The sequence below is a fragment of the Xyrauchen texanus genome, chromosome 24 (genome assembly GCF_025860055.1).
Source record: "Xyrauchen texanus isolate HMW12.3.18 chromosome 24, RBS_HiC_50CHRs, whole genome shotgun sequence".
Classification (NCBI taxonomy): domain Eukaryota; kingdom Metazoa; phylum Chordata; class Actinopteri; order Cypriniformes; family Catostomidae; genus Xyrauchen; species Xyrauchen texanus.
In genome coordinates this window covers 2,122,700-2,145,946 of record NC_068299.1, presented here as the reverse complement: position 1 = coordinate 2,145,946, position 23,247 = coordinate 2,122,700, and the positions used below count along the sequence as shown (strand labels likewise).

General features: G+C 38.2%; 1 protein-coding gene across 1 annotated transcript in view; it reads right to left on the bottom strand.

Moving 5' to 3' along the window:
• Window positions 1-19,477, bottom strand: part of LOC127617566 (lysosomal-trafficking regulator-like) — a 94,358-nt gene extending 74,881 nt beyond the window's left edge. The window contains exons 1-2 of the mRNA XM_052089537.1: window positions 19,397-19,477; window positions 4,631-4,722 (exon numbers count right to left, since the gene is read on the bottom strand). Coding sequence (XP_051945497.1) covers window positions 4,631-4,722; window positions 19,397-19,477 — 173 coding nt within the window. The remainder of the gene's footprint in view (window positions 1-4,630; window positions 4,723-19,396) is intronic.
• Between the last annotated feature and the right edge of the window lie 3,770 nt (window positions 19,478-23,247).

The following is a 23,247-nucleotide window of genomic DNA, read 5'->3' as shown; positions in this document are numbered from 1 at the left end:
CAGCTTCCATGGCTATTTTCAATGGCAAAAAACAAGTAAAACATTTTTTAAAAGGTAGAGTATTTGAAAACCTATATATGCTTTTTAACATTTATTTTCAATAAGAACTCTAAAACTGACTCAGGGTTGACTTTGTTAAAAATCTCTTCAAAAGTGTTGGCAGAGATAATAAATTCCTAAAAGAAATAAAACCAGCACAATCCAATTAAATATGCATCAAAGATAGTGGATTCTGACATGAGGTGCATAATGGTTGATCTTCATCTGATATTTAAAAACTTGAGTGAGTCTGGAATGCCCTATTCGGCAACGGGTGTAAATGATCTGATCCCAGCAAATACTGAAATTAAAGATATATCTTTAGCCCACTATAGGATTGATTTCAAGCAATTTGTTTGTAATGCACTGATCCATTCTGTGTGCCATTTGTTGATGATGTAAGAGATTATGGTACGTTTCAGATCTGATGGTCAATGTATGATTAGAATTAATGTTTCTTTTTACCTTTGTGATCACCAACTAACTGTAAATAATAGAAAGTGTCTTAAGAGATATTATGAAATGAAAATGGAGTGCGTGAATCTCATCATTGGACACACATTATATGGAACTAGTCAAACTTCACTCGCACAAGCTCTCGCATTTTGCAACACTTTTACCTTCCAAGGGGCAAGTTAGACTGGTATGCAGCTATGCTGTAAATGGAAAATGTTGTGAAAACAGTCCATGGAAAAGCAAAAACAGAGTTAAGTGACTATGGCATATCACATATTGCGAAATTTGGTCGCATATGCGAGTGATATACTCACAATTTAGAGTGCTTTTTTAATAATTTGGTCACATTTTAGCTTTAAAAATTGACAAATTCCATGTATTCCATCAATAAATATGATGTCTTCAAATTGTCTAATATATATATATATATATATATATATATATATATATATATATACATACATACATACATACATACATACATACATACATACATACATACATATATATATATATATATATATATATATATATATACACAAATATACAGTATATACAGTATATTGTAACTTATTTATTGTTAACATGCATTACTTGTACTATTTACAAGTATTTACATTGACCTGTAGAACAAATGTTAAAACACCACTGTCTCTTTAAGAACAGTGGCAGTTCAGCGAATGTCTCACAGAAGTGTTTTGGTTGACCAAAGTTTAACAAGAGAGTAGTTGGGCGGCTTCTTTACAGCATCTGTGCTATTTTTGATCAACAACTGACTGTGAATAACAGAAAGGGTTTTAAAACAGACATATTCCAATTACAAATGGGTTGCATAGATCTTGTCTTTAGACACACATTGCATAACATTGAAAAGATCCTGTGCTGATATCTGCTTCACCACTATGCTACTCAATCACTGGTGAGTGAAATCTGAGCATTTACCAGCCTGTGGTTAATCACAGACATTTTCAGCTGCATAGTGTGACATTTAGTTGCATATGCAAATGATTAACTCACATTGTAGAGTTAAAACAATTTTGGGATTGTCCAAATGAAAATCGCAATTTATCAGAAAATTGATACTTTCACACAGTTCTAATTGTGAACACAAACAAAACGCATCTGAAAGTTTTACATACCGGTATCCACAAACATCAAGTCAAGCATAAAAAACTGTTTTATCAAAAATGTGTTTGCATGTATCTGAAACTTTGCCCTGCTCTTACAAAGTATTACTTTCTTATCGAACTCAAATCAGATAAACGTTTTGAAAAGGTGTCCTATGGAATAATCATGTGTTATGGCAGAGGACTGATGCATTCCCATGAGACGGGCTTCATTCAGTTCCTATCGCTCAGCAGAATGAGTGTAAAGCTTCAAGAACATCTCACGATCATAAGATAAAGATTAGGAGCTGAGAAAACACACTTAAGTGAGTGCATGACATTGAGCCACTGGCCACACAAAGAAAGTCTTTTTATCCAGGGTTTTTCTTGCATTGAAAAATTTTCAGCGGCCACACAAGTGAAATTTCAATGATATTCATCTTGCTTTCTGTGCTTGATAAGCGATGCAGCCACGCAAGTGGAAGTAGGAAAAATGAGCTGATACACAAGCGTAGTTGATTGCAAGCTGTACTCATAGAAGTGTGAGAATGAGAACATTTCACATTTACTCTCGCTGTGTACAAATGACTCATGCAGGAGGTCTAATATAACTCAGTGCCGCTTCTCTGAGTCGCATGACCTGATCTAAGGGGGCGAGTCTGAAACTGCATCCGGTTGATGCACACTCTGGTGAGGGGACATTTGTTTCTCGCGTGCTCGCTTGATGCTGCTAGATGAAAACATGATGGCTTGCGACGTCATGTAATCATAATATACAGTACATGTAATAATGTGTATCTTATCATAAATAAAATTGAGAATACGCAGCTTTATTAATAATAGAGAGATTTTTTGTGAGTTAAAGATGGATTGAAGTGAACAGAAAGATGAGAGAGGTGAATTCTTCTATTTTTTTTCATTAAACTTAATACAACTTTTTTCTTTAATTCAGTGAAAGTCATTTAGAGGTATTTTTTAAATATGATTTGATCCTTTTTATTTTTAGTAAGCGTTTAATACAAACTTTGAAGTCAAGGCACAAGCTGAATAGTCAAATAAGAGCTAATGATTAATCGTCCGAATAGTCGAATAATTGTTAGATTACTCCATTATCAAAATAATCGTAATTTATTTTTATATATGGCAAATATTCCCATATATTTTTGCATATAATGATAGTTTAAAAAAAGCAACTATCGGGACTGATTAATCAGTAAAACTGATATATCGGTCTACCTCTAATAAAGATGATTAAATCATTAAGATGCCGATATTAAGAATGAATATCTGTTAAGGAGTAGGAGCAAACAATTTCACTAAAGCACAGCCTCACCTCATAAAGGTGTTAAACTCATGTACTGTCAGAATATTATAACTAGCTCTATAGAAATAAGGGATTTAAGTTGGTTAGTCTAGTTTGATTTCCAATAGCACACTGATGCTCATTAAAAATGTTTATATGATCAAAAATAACTTGTATAGTCAATGTACTCATAATATGCAATGCCATATGCACGTTAAATATGAATTATTTGCAAATATGTAATAAACCAACTTTGCACGTGTAGGTGACCATGTACGGTGGTCAGCCACCACCAAAGACCATTTTTGACCCAGGGAAAACCCTGTTATCACTCGGCTCAAACTATCACGTTCACATGACAATATTAATTACCGTGAACTCTCATTGCTGGTTGCTTTGACTCTGTGTTCATCTAGAAACATGTTCAATTAACTGAAGAATTGAACGGATTAATTGTTCACTAATTATCTATTTTTGATGCGCTACACAATTACTCCAGCCACTTTATTTTCCCTGTCTGTCAGAAATAAAATCATTTCTGTCATGTTGATATCCGATGAGATCACCAAATATTACTTGCTTTATCTCGATAATCACCCTGTAATTGGATGCCTTTACTCACAAAATAAATGTTTAATATTAATTGAGTAGCACATTTCTACAATGGCATCGACAACTGGGAACTTTTGCTCTTGAAAAAGTTGTTTCAGAGGCGGAGAAAGTTATAACAAAAGTGTAAACTGGTGGTGGACAGAAGCGGTAGTGGTCACTGTGAAGGGTTTGTTTACTGAGGTTGAAGGATGGGGTCAGTTATAGGGGAAGTTTATGTTTTTAAGTCCTACAAATAGAGAAGTGTCCAGACCGAGGTATTTTCAGAGCAGCTCTTAAACACAAACACTGTCAACTGAGGGTGCTTTCACACTGGCAGTGTAGTTTGAAACACAGCAAGGTTCACATGTGAAAGCCGGACCGGGGAGCGCACCGCAGTACTGAACTTGAGACTACCTGTAGGAGGTGGTCCGAGTTCGGTTGCAATGGAACTGTAGAACGATTCATGTGAATGTGAAAGCAACTCGGACTTTCTGGGAAGTTTCTGGGCATGTGTTTTTCATTCCTGAAAGTCCCAAAAATGTATGACACCAGAATGACATACAAGTACAATCAACACTATAAATACTGTCTTTCTCTCTGTCTTTCTGTCTTATAAATACTATAATAGGTTATAAATATAGGGTATAATAGGAGATGACTGTGGCGATAACTTCACCTTGGACACGAGCGCGAGTAAGCGTGCAGTGTAAACAAAGATGCAAATTAATTCTTTGTAATCAGCTTTCTCCTAAAAAATGGTGTTTGCGAGCAGCAGCCAGCCGCCTTACCCATGACATCTGATGAGTTACGCCATGAAGCGCACATATACGCAGTTGTCGTTCACTCTGCTGTGCATAATGGCTCCAAAATAACCAAAAAACTAAAAGTATGATGAGTCGCGTTGTGTTCGCCATGTGTGTTTGTGATGACGTAAGATGAACGCAAATGGACCGGGCGGGGTTCGATAGAATCAAGTGAGTGTGAAAGCAGACCAATGCTGCGGGGGGCACCGGGAACAATCGTACTCTGAATCAGACCTCAGCAAACATGCCCAGTGTGAAAGCCCCCTGAAACTTCCTCTTAAGACACTATTTATACAGCCGTGTGTATCTGAATGAAAAAGAAAATGCTTTACCAGAACTTGAGCGGATCCTTCACGCTCGGGTCACTGAGGTGTCGCACACAGTGAAACAGACACAGAAAACTCTCCAGGCAATGCAGACTGACCTGAAATCAGAGGAAGACAATACGATGCTGCAAAGACAGATTACACTGATGATAAAAATTTTGCACTTTACTAGCCTGTACACTAATTCATGCAATTATCTTAGGGATTCAGTTACTGTTCACATTGGGGTGGCTGTGGCTCAGTTGGTAGAGCGGGTGGCCACTATTTGCAGGGTTGGTGGTTTGATTCCCGGCCCACATGACTCCACATGCCGAAGTGTCCTTGGGCAAGACACTGAACCCCAAGTTGCTCCCAATGGCAGGCTAACGGCTTGCATGGCAGCTCTGCCGTCATTGGTGTGTGTGTGTGTGTGTGTGTGTGTATGAATGGGTGAATGAGTCACAGTGATTTGAATACAGCTAAGGTTAAAAAGGCGCTATATAAGTGCAGACCATTTACCATTTACATCAACCATCAGAATGGGGGACAAAATGTGATCTCAGTGATTTGGAGCGTGGCATGTTTGTTGGTGCCAGACGGGCTGGTTTGAGTATTTCTGGGATTTTCACACACACAACAGTTTCTAGAATTTACTCATAATGGTGCCACAAAAAATATAAAAAATCCATTGAGCAGCAGTTCTGTGGATGGAAATGTCTTAATGTCTTGTTGATGAGAGAAGTCAACAGAGAATGGACAGACTAGTTTGAACTGACAGAAAAGCTACGAAACTCAGATAACTTCTTGTTATAATACTAAATTATTAATGTGAGACCCAGTCAAGTTTATTATTATAATATAATACTGAATTATTATGATATATTTGAGGATTTGATTTGTTCTTCACCTGGAGCGTGTGCAGTGTGAATTTCTTTCCTCATAAATCTGGTGAAACACTGTCATCGCCTCTACTTTGATTTATCCTCTTCTGGAGTTTTTAAGATCCAACCATCCATCCATCTTCAACCGCTTATCCGAAGTCGGGTCGCGGGGGCAGCATCTCCAGCAGGGGGCCCCAAACTTCCCTATCCCGAGTCACATTAGCCAGCTCTGACTGGGGGACCCCGAGGCATTCCCAGGCCAGTGTGGAGATGTAATCTCTCCACCTAGTCCTGGGTCTTCCCCGAGGCCTCCTCCCAACTGGACGTGCATGAAACACCTCCCTAGGGAGGTGCCCTGGGGGCATCCTTACCAGATGCCCAAACCACCTCAACTGACTCCTTTCGACGCAAAGCTGAGGAGCTCCTCACGGATGACTGAGCTCCTCACCCTATCTCACCCTTCTGAGGAAGCCCATTTCGGCCGCTTGTACTCGCGACCTAGTTCTTCCGGTCATGACCCAGCCTTCATGACCATAGGTAAGAGTAGGAACGAAAATTGACTGGTAGATCGAGAGCTTTGCCTTCCGGCTCAGCTCTCTTTTTTTTGTGACAACGGTGCGATAGAGCGAGTGCAATACCGCCCCCGCTGCCCTGATTCTCTGTCCCCTCACTCGTGAACTAGACCCCGAGGTACTTGAACTCCTTCCCTTGGGGCAATACCTCCTTCCCTACTGGAGTACGCACTCCAGCGATTTCCTGCTGAGAGATTTTAAGATTTGAATAATAAATTGTAGAGGTACAGATGTTTGGAGCAGCGTGAAGGAGTGAACCTGCAGCACTTTGCTTTCACAATGCAAGGGAACCGGTCTCCTGGAATAGCCTTCTTTGAGAGTCACGGACTGACTGTCACACAACATTCGTGAGCCAGAGGGACACAGTTTTGATCCTGACTGATATAATACACACCCTTTACATGACAGAATATAAGTGCTCCATAGGAATACACGCTTCACAGGAAGAAATCATTGGATTTGCGCATGTATTGTGAGGTTGTTGTTTGTTTTGTCATTTTCTTTAAACAAAATGTCCGCATATTTGTAGATGATAGAAGTTGTATTGCTGTCATTAGACAAGACAGGCAAGTGTTGAGGAGAGATGGTGAGAATGAAATGCACGACCCTTCTTCACAACATGAGCTCATGCACGTCTGCTCAGGGACTGGACTGTTCGAATGAGACTTTGTTGCACAATGCCCTATTATTGTTTTAACACGACTGTACATTACAGCAATTGGAACAGTCATTCGCACATCTCTGATGGATCCTTCACTTGCAAAGCGGGTGGTTCTCGACGCCGTCATGACTTCCGAAACTAATCGGCTAAATGGAATGAAAACGAGTAAGCTATAGTCAACAGATGCCAACATGATAGGCTGTGTGGCATGACCTCCTTCTCAAAAACCATAAACAATGCAAGGTTAACAGAAATATTACCCAGTGTGCATTAAAAACGAGTTTAAAATAAAATCTGAAGCAAAACCAGCACAACCCCTGTAGTGTTCCTTCAACAAAAACACTTTGCACAGACAAAATTTACTTTGAATAAGAATGGGACAGAAGCTCATTAAAATGCTTTGATCAATCTTTAAACTGACTCAACATTACTTAACACAATAAATCAGAAATATGGTGTCTTTTTGCAAATCCTACATTTCATAAAATACAAAGTAAAGTTGAGACACACTTAAGTCACGTGTCTTCTCAGCATTGTGACAAATGTTGTGTTTTTTGTTTTTGCATTATTTGGGTTAAGGTTTGATAGGGGTTATCAGTCATACATCAAGACTTCAGTGAAATCCTTTGTATAGAGTTTATGGCCCATGATGACTCAACTTCCTTCCTTTGGTGATTTCTACAGACTATTTCAACATCTCTGTACAAACAAATCTCTTCCTAGTTTTTATGTAAAGTCGCCTTGAAACACCCCTCAGTTATATATGCAGCACTAATTCAACAAAGAAAATTAGCCAATGCTCTTTAATGAGACGACAGAAAGAAACACAGACTTTTGTCTCCTTAAATGTCCTAAAATAGCCCCTCTTATGCACCACAATTTGCATCTCTATATTTTTATACACATAAAATAGTCATAAAATACAGACTTTATTCCAGTCTCCATGCACCCTTAGTGGCAGCTTCTACCGTTTCAAACCAGGGTTATTTAGGGTCACAGAGGTCATGAGCCCTGGCAGGCTCAGAGACTCACCAGAGAATCAGGGTGTGAATATCTAAAGATCACATCAAGGGACTGGAAACCGGAGACTCAGGAGAGACTAGACCAAAAGGTATGATGAGGCAAACAGAAGATGAGGATGATATATGGTCATGAAAACAGAAATACACAGAAGGACAGAGAAACAGGAAGGCAGGGAGGATGTACGAACAGAAGAGTTTATTAACTTTAAAGGGGTCATGACATGAGGAATCAAATTTTCCTTGATTCTTTGACATATAAGAGGTCATTGTACTATAAAAACATGCTGTAAGTTTCAGAACTGAATACGTACTCCTTATTAGAAAAAGAGCATTTATTTAAACCGAGCTGTTGAAACAGTTTGTTTGGAATTTGTGGAACTTGTGACATCACAAGGACAAACACATCTGCATATGACTGCCTCTTCAGCAACATATCAATGTATATTTTTCATCATTGCAACCTTTGCCCCGCCCACTGGTGCTCAGTGTCAGTCACAGGTGAAGAGGAGAGAGATGGGATGGTCATGGGAGATTTACCTAAATAGGACCTACACAGGATACCTTCATGTCCCATCTGGATTTAAATATTTTTTCTACAATATGAATGGCTTTTTAACTTTTAAAAGACACAATGCCAAGTTACAACTAATAAAAACAATACTTCCATTGTGTTTCATTCAACTGTGCTGTTTCTTGCCGTTTTGAACCCCAGGTGGTTTTAATGTTGTGGCTTGATTGCACTGATTGATTGGTAAAATCTCTAATTTGAACATGCCAAAGTGCATGACCAGTAGGGCTGGGATAAACGATTATTTTTTAAACGATTAATCTAGCGATTATTTTTTCGATGCATCGATTAATCTAACGATTCATTTTTTTCAGTCCGCTTCGATTTCGATTCGATTAATCGACTTGTGACAACACCGGTAATACCGGTTTCATCGGGGGTGGGGGTGTATAAAAAGTCAAAAAAAAAAAAAAAAAAACATTTGCTGGGAGTTTGATTGACTGGCGATCTGATCAATCAATCATAATACGCCATTTTTGTCCGACAAAGTAGTCAGGAGAGAGAAGATTAACGTCGGTGGATTTGAATTTGAATAATGGATTGTAGGCTACTGTACTGACATCTTTCCGCGGTTAAAACAACAGTCCTTCTGATGTAGGCTACATTCATGTTTAGCATATTTGATGCTATAAATTAACCAAGGAAAAGATGATCGGTTCACGAGCAGCTTTAACTGAGGCAATCTGTCACGACACATTAAAGAGTCACAAAATAGTAGGCCTATTTATGGTTTAATTTTCTTTGAATGACCAAATTTGAAAGTTGAGACTTTATTAAATGTTACCTGCTTGGTCCTGTCTGTCAGCGCGTTGTCAGTGTCCTCTATGTATTTTTCACGACATTCATAGCTATAAGCGCATTATTAATAGCTATAAGCGAAAACTTTAGGTGTCGACAACGTATTATAGCCTACTCCAACATCGAGTGCAAAGTGGGGAGTTGAAAAAAAACTTACGGTGCTCTGTCATCTGCAACCGGGTGGCGCCTCTTCAGATGCTGGTGCATTGCCGTGGTGCTAGAATGGAAAGCCATCTCCATTTTGCAAAGACGACATATCACATAATTTTTTCCTTTTAAATTAAAGAATTCCCATACTTTAGAGGAACGAGTGCATGCCGCCTTGCACTTCTGGTAGTCTGAGGAGCCACTCGTTTTGCTTCTACTCTCCGGCGCCGCCATCTTTGTTTTGGTCTGACGAATCGACGCGCATATTTTGCGTCGACGTATTTTTTGCGTCGACGTCATCGATTACGTCGACGCGTCGTCCCAGCCCTAATGAGCAGCAACAAATACTCCGAGCAAAAGATGATAAAGGCATAAAATCGTTCCTGTCTAATGTTGTCGGTAGCACACGATTATGTTAAACAATGATTGTAGGTTTAATATAATCACAACATCACTACAAATATCATTTTTTTGGTAACAGTTATTTTCACTTGCCATTTTTGGCTTTCAATTGACTTTTCTTAGTTCATGATCTGGATTTGACTCATTTTAGCACTAGATCATTACAAGTTGAAAGCCTGCTGTGGATCATATGCTTTTAGTGTGTACGTGCAGTATCTAATTAACACATTTTCACCCTGTTTCAATGGCTCAGATTCTGCATGCTACACAGGAAGTCACACATGGCAGTGCTGATATTGTTTATTTGAGTTAGTCGAAGAAAAAATACAGTGCGATTGCAGAGGTGTCATTTTCCTTCATCTATTGCAAAAGCAGTTCTTGTGTTTATTGCCTGAACTCAGACTGTCTGATGGAGAGAATTACTGTAGATCAGGCATGGAGAAACACAGCTTAAGTTATATCGACAGAATCTGTGATCTGTCACTATAAATGTAAAAGTTCGACTATCTTTATTTGACATCCCATTTTAGAAGTACAACAACTAGTCGGTTGCTGGACAACTAGTCGACCATCTTGACTCATCCCAATTCACAATGCATGTTCATCAGTGTGTTAATAGGATTATAAATGTTTGAGATCTCTGATGTTGTGCTATACTTACTATGAGGAGAATTCACGATGGTGCATTTAGTTTCATTTAAAATGGAATAAAAGGATTAGGAAGTGTATGACAACCGCATCACAACCTGTGAGTCATGGGCACATCTGGTACTGAATGTTCAGATTATTACAGATCATTTGTGCACCATGATGGTGACCGATAGGGCTGGGCGGTTGTTCCAATTTTTCCAATTAATTCGAATTTATATTTTGACAAGATTTATTTTTTTAATTGATGTTTTGCATAGAAATACTGCAAACGCTATATTTAGATACATTGTAAATCCACCAAAGGCTGAATAAGGAAGAGAAAAATGATTCACAGCGCTTGTCTTGATGCCGCTCCTGATCTGATCAGCTGCACGTGTGTGCGCGCTCCAATTGAACATGACAGGTTAATAACACGGAGTCTGATATAAAAGACAGCGGTAATATTCCCAGTGCACAGAGTGATCATAGCTCAATTTCATCCATCATGCATGTATACGCCGGCTTAAGACCATAACTGGCCACTGTGTGTGCATGCTGATGAACTCCTTTCTTTCCTTTTTAGCCATAAAAAGTTACACGATAGTTACGGGCGCTTCATTTAAAATCATATGGATAGGCTATTTATGGGAGAATCAAACATCCGCTGCTCCTTTTACCATGATTATTCAGATAGATTGCTAATTGCTTTCTTCTGTGACATGTTTCAAGTGCACTGCATCATTTGAACCGCTAGAGGGCACGTCTCTATCTGCAGGGGTTTATGAATATACATACTAATTGTTTGATATACAATGAGTACTGTCTGGATAAACTTGATCGTTTATAGATATTGATATCTGGATAACTTTCTAGATAGACTTGGTTTAGATCAAATTAATATCTACACTGGCTGAGAAGTATTTGTAGTTTTCTTATTTTATTGTATTATTTCGGAACATCTGGGATTCTCAGACTTTCATTTATTTGACATTTACACTATGTTGAAGACTTCCTGTGTGGTGCACGTTTTTATTGCACACCTTTGTTTCCTATAACCAAAAGAACTTTGATTTCTCTAAATCAGGTTGCCTTGCATTCTAATCAATAACATGCAATTTAAATCATTTAAAAATTTTAACTGTGAATCATCCTTAAGTTTTAAAAACAGAGATTTATTAATTTTTGCCATATTGCCCAGCTCAAGTTACCGAGCCTGCTGTTATGACCTCGACCTGATGGGGGAAGGCCTTTATTCCAGTCAAAATTGTGACTGACCTAATTTGGCGCATGTTGGATGATGAGTATCAGGAGACATTTAAGTTCCACATTTCTCCAGAAACAAAGATGGAGAAGTGAGAGAGACAAAGTGAGACAAAACTCAAAAGATCACAAACCAACACACAACTAAGGCTACAAAAGCACTCTACACAACAACACATTGCAAGGGTGTAGAATGCAGTCATAGAAATGGAACAAACTGTTAAACGCAGAAATTGGTAAATTTGGGATAAAATGATTGTAGAACTGCTCAATTAATGATCATTATCGCAATATGGCCAAGTATGACAATTAGTGCATAAGGCTGCAGTTTAATTAAAGAAACAGCCTGTATGTGCAGAGGGGATGCCGTGATGAAACCGTTACACTATTAACTGCAATTAAAAATGTCATGGTTAATTTAACCATAAGAATTTAGAATCCACGGTTAAAAAAAAAAATGTAATTTTTTATTTTATTTGCATGAGGCAAAATATGATATACGTAATATAAATACATAATATAAAATAGCTTTTCATAAAAGTTTGTAAGCCTAAATGTGAACAACTCTTATGACTGGGTGGGTACTGGAGCTGTTACTATGGTTACTGGTGAACATGAACTTTCAATTTACGTGAAACTTGAGTTACACACAAACTCCAAAATATAATAGAGGGATTTGATCTACCACACTTATATCCACTAATAAAGTGACTTAAATTGGTTGTTTGGAAGCATTTGAATGACAGAGTAACTGAAGACCACAGATGTAAGCATGCTGACACAAGTCATTAAAAGCTACACATCCTACAAACGGGACAGGAATGGTCATCCAACAACAAACTGTGGAGCTTTTAAAGTGATGAATTGAGAGATGCAACTTTTTGTAATGTTGTGTGTGCTGACAGCATGCTGTGCATTTGTGTTATTTACTATCAGCGTGTAAACATCGAGAAGTTGCATTTTGAATTATTATTTTAAGCATTACTTAAGTAGAAATTCACTGCCCTCAACAATACATTTTCATTTTATTCATAATAAGACTTTAAAATCACCTGCTGAAAGCAATGTTCCTGTTATTATGCATAGTCCACAGGCGTCATGTAGAGGTTAACGTGATGCATTCATGAATTCATATCTGTAAAGCACTTATTTAGGGTAACATAAGGCGTAAAGCTTTAAATTAAAGCTATGTTGCGAAGCGTGATACAAATTTGGGGGGAATTGTCTTAAAAGATGGCTTTTCTACAATTGTGAAGGGCAACATCTCTTTGGCAATGAACTGACTCCATCCGTGCATTCTCTCCATTATGGGCTACCGGTCGGGTATTTTGTTGTCCGGGCAAATATATCACTTGTTGTTACAGGTTTAATGTTGGTGTTTTATCACCTTTTATCCCAGGACACAGTTTAGCTGCTTCAGAAGGGTAATGACTTTGAATGTGTGAGAATAAATTAGATTTATTCACTCCTAGGGCTGGGCGATATGCAAGAAATATGTTCATGATATTTAAATATCACAATATTCAATTGCGAAAAAGTAGAACAAGGCATGTTAAAAGCCAGTTTGCAGTCAGTTTTCACTCACCAATCATACTAAGCCACACTGTTAAATACAATGGTTTTTTTATTTTTTTATTAACGGCAACGATAACAAAGCTGAGATGAAAAAGTGTCCAAAACTAAAACAAAGAACAGTAATTAAAGTTTGTGATGGATGGACTGAAAAGTGAGATGTGATTAAGCCACTCAAGAGTTCTCATTCACTGAGATCTGAGAGTTATCAGCTCAACAAACTCAAACTCAGAAACTGCCTCTACACGGTACACTGACATTAATTCCCACAGACATACTCACTTCAAATCACAAGTTTTTACAACAATCTCAAGAATCAAAACTGTTACTTGGTCTGCAAGGCCTGCACTTCAAAGCGCTTTACACTGCATATCATTAACCCATTAACACACACCAATGATGGCAGAGCTGCCATGCAAGGCGTTAGCCTAACATTGGGAGCAACTTGGGGTTCAGTGTCTTGCCCAAGGAGTCGTGTGGGCCGGGAATCGACCTGCCAAACCTGTGATTACTGGACAACCCACTCTACCACCTGAGCCACAGCCACCCCAAGTTAAAACATCACATCTACGTCACATTAGTTTTTAATAGAAGAGAAACAACACCTTATCAAAGTGTGTTAAAAGTCTTTTGATAATCACACAAAGAAACACTGCGTTTTGGATTTATACAGTCTAGAGCAGGGGTCGCAACCTATGGCAAGCGGTGGGGTAATCACTGGCACGCCAGCAACGGCAAGAGTGGAGTAGACAATTATATTCAAACGAAATTCCACATCTACATTCCGATCTATATCTTGATGTAATCCTTCCTCATGGCGTGTTTTAACGAGCCGAATAGGAGGATAAACAAAAAGATAAAATGTGACGAGAATCCAGTATATCCAACAGACTCGTGCAGTGTGTGCAAGCCATTCACGCATCATGAGCCGGCAGCGCTTCACTTTCAGTTAATCGCACGAGCAAACGTTCCCGCTTTGCTTCGGTCAGGCTCCGCGGATGACAGCCTACATTCAGTGTTTCATTTGTTTTCAAAACAACACGTGACGTAATAAGAAAAACACCAATATTAATCCTTGAGATCTTCTTTAAACCATGGTCACACTCAAAATTGCATTAAAAGATTAAAAGTGAAAACATAAACATTAAAATCTAAGTCTATCATAAAAATATCAATTAAACCTGGAAATAAAGTTTTAGGATTTTGCTGGTGCGATTCACCGAAAAGGGCTAAATAGTTGATCAGCTGTGATGCGCGAATGGCTTGCACGCTCAGCGCGAGTCTCGTCACACATTAATAGCATTTAGTTTCCCATTCAGCTGATGAAAACACCCTACGTGATCATGAGGAATGATTACATTAAGATAGATGGGAATGCAGGTCAGGTGTGAAAAACGTCATATATATATATATAAAGATAAAATAGGCTGCTCCTCTCTCGCTGTTGCTTGTGTGCTAGTGATTACCTGGATCAGTATCGGCTCCGATACTGAAGCTTTTAGACAGATCGGGTATATGTCCGACGAGCCCGATCCAAATCCGATACTGTGTGTTAGTCATGCTCGTTACTGTCAAGCTCCACAAATGATATAAAAGAACCATAAAAACACCATTAAAGTAGTTCATATGACTCGTGCATTTTATTCAAAGCCACTTGAAGACTCTGTGAATCACAAAAGGCTGTGTTTAATAAATAAATATATAAAATGCAAATGCAGCTCCAGCGTGTTAGTGAATGGTGCTGCTCTGTTCACACACACATGCACACACACACGCGCGCTATTTTTAGCCTTCACAGCGGTGCTCTGCACAATATTTGAGCGCTACTCACGAACAACATCTCACATGTAGAGGCTCAATAGCTCAATGGCACCGGGGTTGTATTTTACCAGAATTTGAATACAAAGTGAATTAAAGGGGTCATGACATGGGTTTTTTTTATTGTATTATTATGTTCCCTTAGGTGCAATTATAGTATTAATATATTTTTTTTTTAAGAAAAACTTTTAAAATCTAGTGATTTATGACCTTTTCCCACCCTGTTTCTCATCCTCTGATTCAAACAGTCTGTTTTGGGGGCGTTTTCCATTTAAGACTTCAGTGTTAACGCTCACTGTTATGATTGGCTAACGCCAGTGCCTATGTATCAATTATTGACGCTCCCAGCCAGAACAATATGCAAGTAAACTAAGTAAAAACACTGTGATTATTCATAATAAATGAAATTGCGCTTTAAAAAGTAGTTTAAAGTTTAAAATAGATTACTTACAGTTTGCGCCGTCGTTGTTCCCAGAATAGTCGGCACGGACTTATCTTTGAGCAACAGTTTTCTGGCAAAGCCAGCATCATATTGAGATTTGTTCTCAAAACAGTCATCCTTAAAATGTACAGAACAAACGCTTAAGTTAACACTGCCGTGACTGGGACGTCCGCAAAAAATAAACTGCATCCATTTTTCCCTGACGCCTGGATCTTTCGGCAGCTTATTCAGAGGTTTTGTTTGACCACAGCCAGGAACAGCACATCTGTGTGGCATCGTAATTTTCCTGTGCACAAGTAGTCTCTGTCAGAGCTCGCTGTCCATCGACTGAACACTTGTGAGGCGCACGGCGATACTGAAATGAGCGTAGTTGTCTTGCGCTTACAGCGTAGTTATCTTGTGCTGGAGGCGGTCATATGCAAACGCTGGTACGTCACTTCTAACCGTCACGTCACTTCTAACCATGAATCCAGAACGAGCTGTATTTTGAGCTTGATTAAATAAATGATTCGTTTAGAATGGGGAGGACGTCTTAAAATATTAAACTTGCAGGACGTTTTAATGATACAAAGACCTCTTATATACCAAAAGATCAAGGCAAATTTGGTTTCTCATGTCATGACCCCTTTAAACTACTGTGAAGTTCAGAATGTCAAAATAAAAGCCAGAGGGTTTTAAAGTTAAAGGTGCATGATTGAAATATGTTACTATTGTATTTAAAATTCTAAAAGTCAATAATAATAATAATAGTTTATTTTTAAATGATCATTTACAGGTTACTTACAGGATCACTTTCATTAATTCTCTTTCACAAGATGCTCTGTGAAAATTCCCATGCAGGTTTTGCACACATTTTTCACTCAAACTGTTATGCTGATAATATCATGAAAAATAAACGATTAAAATAGAAAAATGCAAAGTAGAAACATTTTCACAAGTGGACTCATACTTTGGAAAAATCACACACGTGTATGGGGGACATCGGCACAGCAATTGACTAGGAAAATAAAAGATGGCACTCCATATCAAAAAGGTTGCCGACCCCTATTCTAGATATTCTGCAGAAGATCTGTGTGTGTGTGTGTGTGTGTGTGTGTGTATGTGTGTGTCACAGAAAATGTTTCAAGCGGTTCTAATGAGACCTTAGAAGCATTACAAACCCAAAATCAAACATTTTTAACAACTAACTTACCTGCGACCAAACAATATCTTCACACAGAACAAATCTTGGATGAAATAAAGCACTCTCTCTCCTGACAGTTTGGTGCAAAAACTATTTCTACCAATAAAGAACTAAAAAGCAGCAAGAAATGGCAACCCCAACCAGTATCCTGCCACTGAATGACATTCCTCTTATCAAGATCAAGTCAAATCTGAACATGTCACACACACAAACGTTTCTTTAAAGCAACAGTGACATGTTGAAAGTCTCTTTCAATGAAATACCAGTCAGTGGTGCAATGCAAAAACGTGTGCGGTCAGTGTTACGCATCCAGTTAACTTCAGCTTAGTTTAACCAGAAATGCAGACAGGTTAACTTCTTTACTGCACAATAAGCATGGTACTAACCTGAATAGCTTCTGAACCTCACCACTCAGAAGATGCAAATGGATGGAAACAGGAAGGGAGACACAATCGATGTACAATGTTTAGTGTTGAAGTGTTGAAAAGAACATCATCAAGGTGAAACCTTATTACAGGAACGTGAAAGTGTGAGAATGCACAACCACAAACACACGTGAATCAACACAAACCCACACTTGCTTAGAGAAACTAAATCAAAGATACAGTGGTCTGCAGCCTGACAAACAGAGAGATTTAACGAGCTTTCAGATTTCCACCAATTTCATGTATAGACACTGACTTCACAATACCGGAGCACTAAATGAAAAACTGGGCTTGTAGTGGAAAACCAGTTTTTAAAGACAGGCACACCAGAATGCATCTCAGACTGGCACAATTTTTCTAGGACGATGGCCAAGCCTTCTTCATTTTTAGGGGCAGTGGTGGCTCAGTGGTTGAGGCTCAGGGTTACTGACCAGAAGGTCAGGGGTTCAAGCCCCAGCACCACCAAGATGCCATTGTTGGGCCCTTGAGCAAGGCACTTAACTCCAGGTTGGTCCGGGGGGATTGTCCCTGTAATAAGTGCACTGTAAGTCGCTTTGGATAAAAGCGTCTGCCAAATGCATAAATGTAAATGTAAATTTTTAGGGGAAATTATTATGATTAACAGTTTTACTTGGGGATTATGCTTTAAAAATGTACAATGAGTCACAAAAGCTTTTTTACTGTTCAAACAATATATACATTTCCATTGAACATGGATTGGGTCTGTTGAACACATGACAGGCCAACATTTTAAACCAAATGTGCCGCACAAGCCCTCAAAAGTGAAGCCAAAATGTCTCGATCGCCCCCCGGTGGCTGGTCCTAGTATAGGTCATAAACCCCGCCTCCCCATGTTATTCAACGGGACATGAGACCAACTAAACAATTAAATTACACTTCACATATCTTTTTTCCAAAGATAGTTTCTGTCATTTACTGTCGTTTCTATCACGTTGATGTCATTTCAAGTGTTTGTTTTTAGTTATTTGATGCTATAAAACGCTGCTGTGACATCATGATTGACAGCTGTGATTGACAGGTTCTCTGAGCGAAGTAGTCACTGAAGCACCAACTGACTTTTTTTCGGGATCTTCGGATGACTGAGGAGATCGGAGCTTTAAATTTAATATCTAAATTTCTATAATTAATTATTTCACACCGTCATAAGTCAAAAGTCAAAAGTGCAGGGGCGTGTGCTTGCGATTGATTCAGCGAGAGTGAGGGCGGGGCTTTGATTTCGCGGCTTTACTTCCTGCTCACTACTGCGCAGGTCTGGTCCCGAAATCGCAACCGCGCAGAATCAAGTCCCAAGATGTCAGCGTCATATCGGGACACTGGCGGCTTCAGTTCTCACCAATGGAAAAGAGCGAAGGAGCGTCGTCCATCTTTTTTTACAGTCTATGTTTTAAACGGAGCCACATTGAAGGATAAATAGAAGATAAAAAGATACAAAAAATAACTATGATAACATGATGATTGAAAAAAGGTTATTTTGTATTTCTAAAACGTTTTTGCACTTCTGCTTTTGCAGTTCAAAACAGAACTCACATTTTACATGTATGTACTGAACGCTATATGATAGAACATTACAAAATTATACTGTACATATGTTAGGTTATATGAATCATAATATATGTCACCGTGCATTTCTTATCATGAAGAAAACTGGCAATACGCAGCTTTATTAATAAAAGAGAGTTTGTTTTTTTTGTGAGTTAAGATGGATTGAAGTGAACAGAAAGGTGAGAGTCTTCGCCCCATTATACACAGCAAAAATATGTTTTTTATTATTTTTAGTTTTGGTTTGTTTTCCAATATAAATATCTAAAACTCTTTTAAAACAAATATTTTAAAATACACTAATATACAAAATATATTCTCTTAAAGCAAGTCTGAATATATTTTATGTTGCTTATCAAATTAATGTATTTTAGACAACTTTAAATGGAAAACAAGACAAAACACTTGAAAACAATATGATTTTTGCAGTGAATTTTTTACTGAACGAAACTTATAAAAGGAGATTTTTCCCTTTAATTCGGTGAATGTCATTTAGAGGTATTTTTAAAAGATTCATTTGTCCTCTTTATTGTTAGTACGCACTTTAATACAACCTTTTAAGTCCGGATACAAGCTGAGCAGTCAGTTAAGAGCTAATGATTAATCACCCGAATATTCCCATAATTGTTTGAATATTAAATTGTCAAAATAATCGTTAGTTGCGTCGTGACCGCAATAAAACCTCGGATGTGCACTATTATAACGGAATCTCCTAAAGAGGGCGGGGTTATTCCAAATGGGGCGTCCCTTTCACTCACGGTTAAGGTTTGGGAAAGTTTAAGTGTTCGGGTAGAGACTCCCTGTATCTTCAATGGCGGTTTGGAGCAAGTTATCTATTTAGTTAATCCTCACCTGTAGATCTGCTCCCTGTGTACGGCAGTCCAAGTAGTTCTCCCAGGCCTGGGACAGATCAGCCAGGTGTGGATTGGCCATGTCCAGCTGAGCGCCATCGGTTCATCCACAGCAGCTGACAGAAACTAAAATCCAGCAGTCAAATTTGAACTGGATGAGCGGGAACGTCGCATCATTTCAATAGGCGTGCATTCGAATGTCCGTTAAATCCGTTAGATACTACAGAGATGAAAACAAACTTTTTGAAAAGATTTCTTGGCATATGTTTGCATATGACTTGATCATTTCACGCAAACGCAAGCTAGCAATATAAGGCAGCAAAAACGCCAACCACCCATTTTTAATCATCATATCTATGTTATTCACTTCCTCGCAACATTTAAGGGGTGTAAAATGCAATTACAATATACGTACCTTCTCTCCGGTCTTGTTTCAAACACATACCCAAGCAATTAACGGGGGAAAAAATGGTCATGCAAAACCTTACAGGAAATAACGCCCACAAAATAGAATCTGAAGTCATCATTGGTTCAAACGACTGTAATCTCCTGTCAATCAAAGTTGTGACCTCAGAGGACGCTCCCTCTCACCGATAATTCAGATGACGACAGTCGTGTCCCCCTTTATGGGCGGGGCTTAACCGCGTCCGGCGTGTTGTGGGCGGAGCTACTGCGCAGTCCGGGGAGTACCAGTCACTGTAAACAATAATATTTGCAAGTCTCAACGAACCTCTTTTTACGTTTGTTGTATTGTTAGACTCAAAACATGTGTCTGTCACACAAGCCTCTTTATAGTGGGAATGGGAGGCTGTTTGTGATGCAGCAGCAGCACACAGCAGATGGACTTTGAAAGGTCTGAACGCTGATCTCTGGTCAGAACTTGAGCGGGTTCGTCGTCACTGTGATCCATGACGTCATCGTTCTGTTGTATTGATTCATTCATTATTTAATGTGTCCATCCTCCATTATACGTCATTTTACTGGTATATCAAACTGAAAATAATAATATAAAAAAGATTATATATATATATATATATATATATATATATATATATATATATATATATATATATATATAAAGTCATATCTAAATTCAGCCATTTTGTTCATCAAAAATGTAATAAAAAAAAATGTAACAATTATAATGAAATCGGTGGAAATTCATGATTCATTTTAAGTGGCAGGAACATTTTACATTAGATTAAAATAGAAAAACAAAAAAAGACAGAATGCAAAGTGAAAATATTTTATTAATTGTATTGATGCATAAAAAAATAACACAAAAATATGATTTTCCAAGTCTCTGGTGACTTGCAGGCTGCCATTGACCTCTGGTGGTCACATCTGTGTAAGACTCTGAGCCTCTGAGAGATCCATTATTATTGTACCAGTATCAACTAAACAAAGCCATTTAAACTGGTGATAGTCATATTTATGACTCACTTTTGAGCAGATAAATAAATTATGACATGGCTAACTAAGTATATAAATAAAATCTGATTTTATTGAAAAGTTGTATGGTGTGTAAACATTTATTTCAGTCAAGGTGTTTCACAATTGTATAATTATTCTATGTATTCATTTAACTCTTCTGAACATGAAGTGTACATGTAACCGAATTGAGCACCGTCTAGTAGGCTATATCATATTAATCAAACAATAATAACAAGGAAATGAGAAAACCGCTACTACTTTTGGCCGAATAACTTGAGTACCTTTAAAAGTAAATGCTACCAATGCCTAGCTATATGCTATCAATGCCTAGTAGCTACATGCAAAAACATGCTAGCAAAGCCTAGAAATATGCTAACAACACCTGGAAACACGCTAACAACACCTAACAACATGCTAGCAATTTCTAGCTACATGCTAGCAACACCTGGAAACATGCTAAAACCTGCTAGCAACACCTATCTACATGCTAAAAATGCTAGCAACGCCTAGCTACATGCTACCAACACCTGGAAACATGTTAAAACATGTAAACAACACCTAACTACATGCAAAAACATGCTAACAATGCCTAGAAATATGCTTACAACACCTAGAAATATCCTATCAATACCTAACAACAATGCCTAGCTACATGCTAAAATAGGCTAGAAACACCTAGAAATATGCGAGCAACACCTAGCTATATGCTAGCAACACCTGGCAAGTGGAAACATGCTAACAACACCTAACAACGTGCTAGCAATGCCTAATTACATGCTTAAAAAAATGCTAGCAACACCTAGCAACATGATGTAACCGTAACAGCGATTTGTAAAAAATTCAAGATTTACATTATTCTCTGAAAACTTTTTATATCACATGTAATTTTGCTTTTAATGTAAACTCATCTTGTTTTAAGAATATTAAGATATTGCTTTCTGGAAAATTAGAAAAACAGTAAAAAAATATAAAATAAAGGATTTTTAGCAGTATAGTTTGATGCTGACCATCAACATGAATGTTGTCCATCATTATCGATTTCCACAACCTGCGGGTCTTGAGGTGTAATCTGAATGGTCTGCAACTGGAGTGGTGGGGGTGTTCTGGACAATGGTAAACTCCATCCAGGTTTGCATGTTTGTTGTGTTGGTGCAGCAACTGGATGGTGACGCCTCATGAGCATCAGGACACTCCTGAACCTGGTGTTGCTGGTTGTGGGTTCCTGTGCTCCTATATTGGTGGGAATCTAAAGGTAGATCTGGCACCTCTCCCGGGACGATGTTTGTGAAGTGAGGAGACGTTCCGATTTCATACACCCAGATGCCACACAGTCAGAATTAGTCTTCCTGAAAGACTGCTAAATATTGGACATGCTGTTTTTCTGACACACTCAATTTAAAGGGATAGTTCATCCAAACATGAAAATGCTGTCATTATTGACCCAACCTCGTGTTGTTTCAAACCTGTGTGCTGTTATTTTATTCAGCGAAACACCAAATAACACTTTTGTAGAATCTTCACACAGCTCTCGCTGACCTTTGAGGCTTGACAGATGTGGTCACTGTGAACTGCCATTGTATGAAAAGAGCTGTGTGGAGATTCTTCAGAATGTATTCCACAGAAGAAATAACAGTCCATATGGGTTTGCAACCACATGAGGGTATGTATGAATAATGACAGAATTTTCATATTCCTTTAAGACCAACACAGACCAGCTACCGCACAATACTTCAACAACTTACTCGGCTAAATTCTTGACAGATGTCTCAGTAACTACGTTTCCATCCAAGGATATTTTGTGAAAAATGTTTTAGCTTATCAAAATAAAGCTGATGGAAACGCAAATTAGTGCTAAAATTTCACAAATGTCGACATAATATTTTTCCGTTTAACTCAAGCGCATACATTTTATGTCAATACTTCAAATGTCATGAAAAACTGGTTTGAAAACACTTTTTGTCAAGAAAATTGGCATTAATGCAAAAATATAGTGTCACATGACAGACCCCAATCGTTAGAATGTGTTAATCATGATGACAGTATACATCCTTGAAAGCCAGTTTATTGAACGTGATTATGGATTGATCTTTACGACATATAGAGCCAATCTGCAAACGTGACACTTCCAGGAGTGCATCACAAATATCTCGTATCATGCACCGGTCATTAACAAGTGCAAGGAGAACCAATGAATGGCCACTGTTTGCGATTCATTTAATCGTGGAATCCATCTATTTATTCACACCATTCAAAATAATAGATGGCAGTCATGGAATTATCCCACAATACTAAAAACATCATTTCTGTGCACAAACATGTTTTAAATAAAAAATAAATACACAATACTAGGAGAAAATCAACCCAATTCTATAAAATCATTGTTTAGTTTCACTTTTGAAAAAATGCCGGCAAAATCCC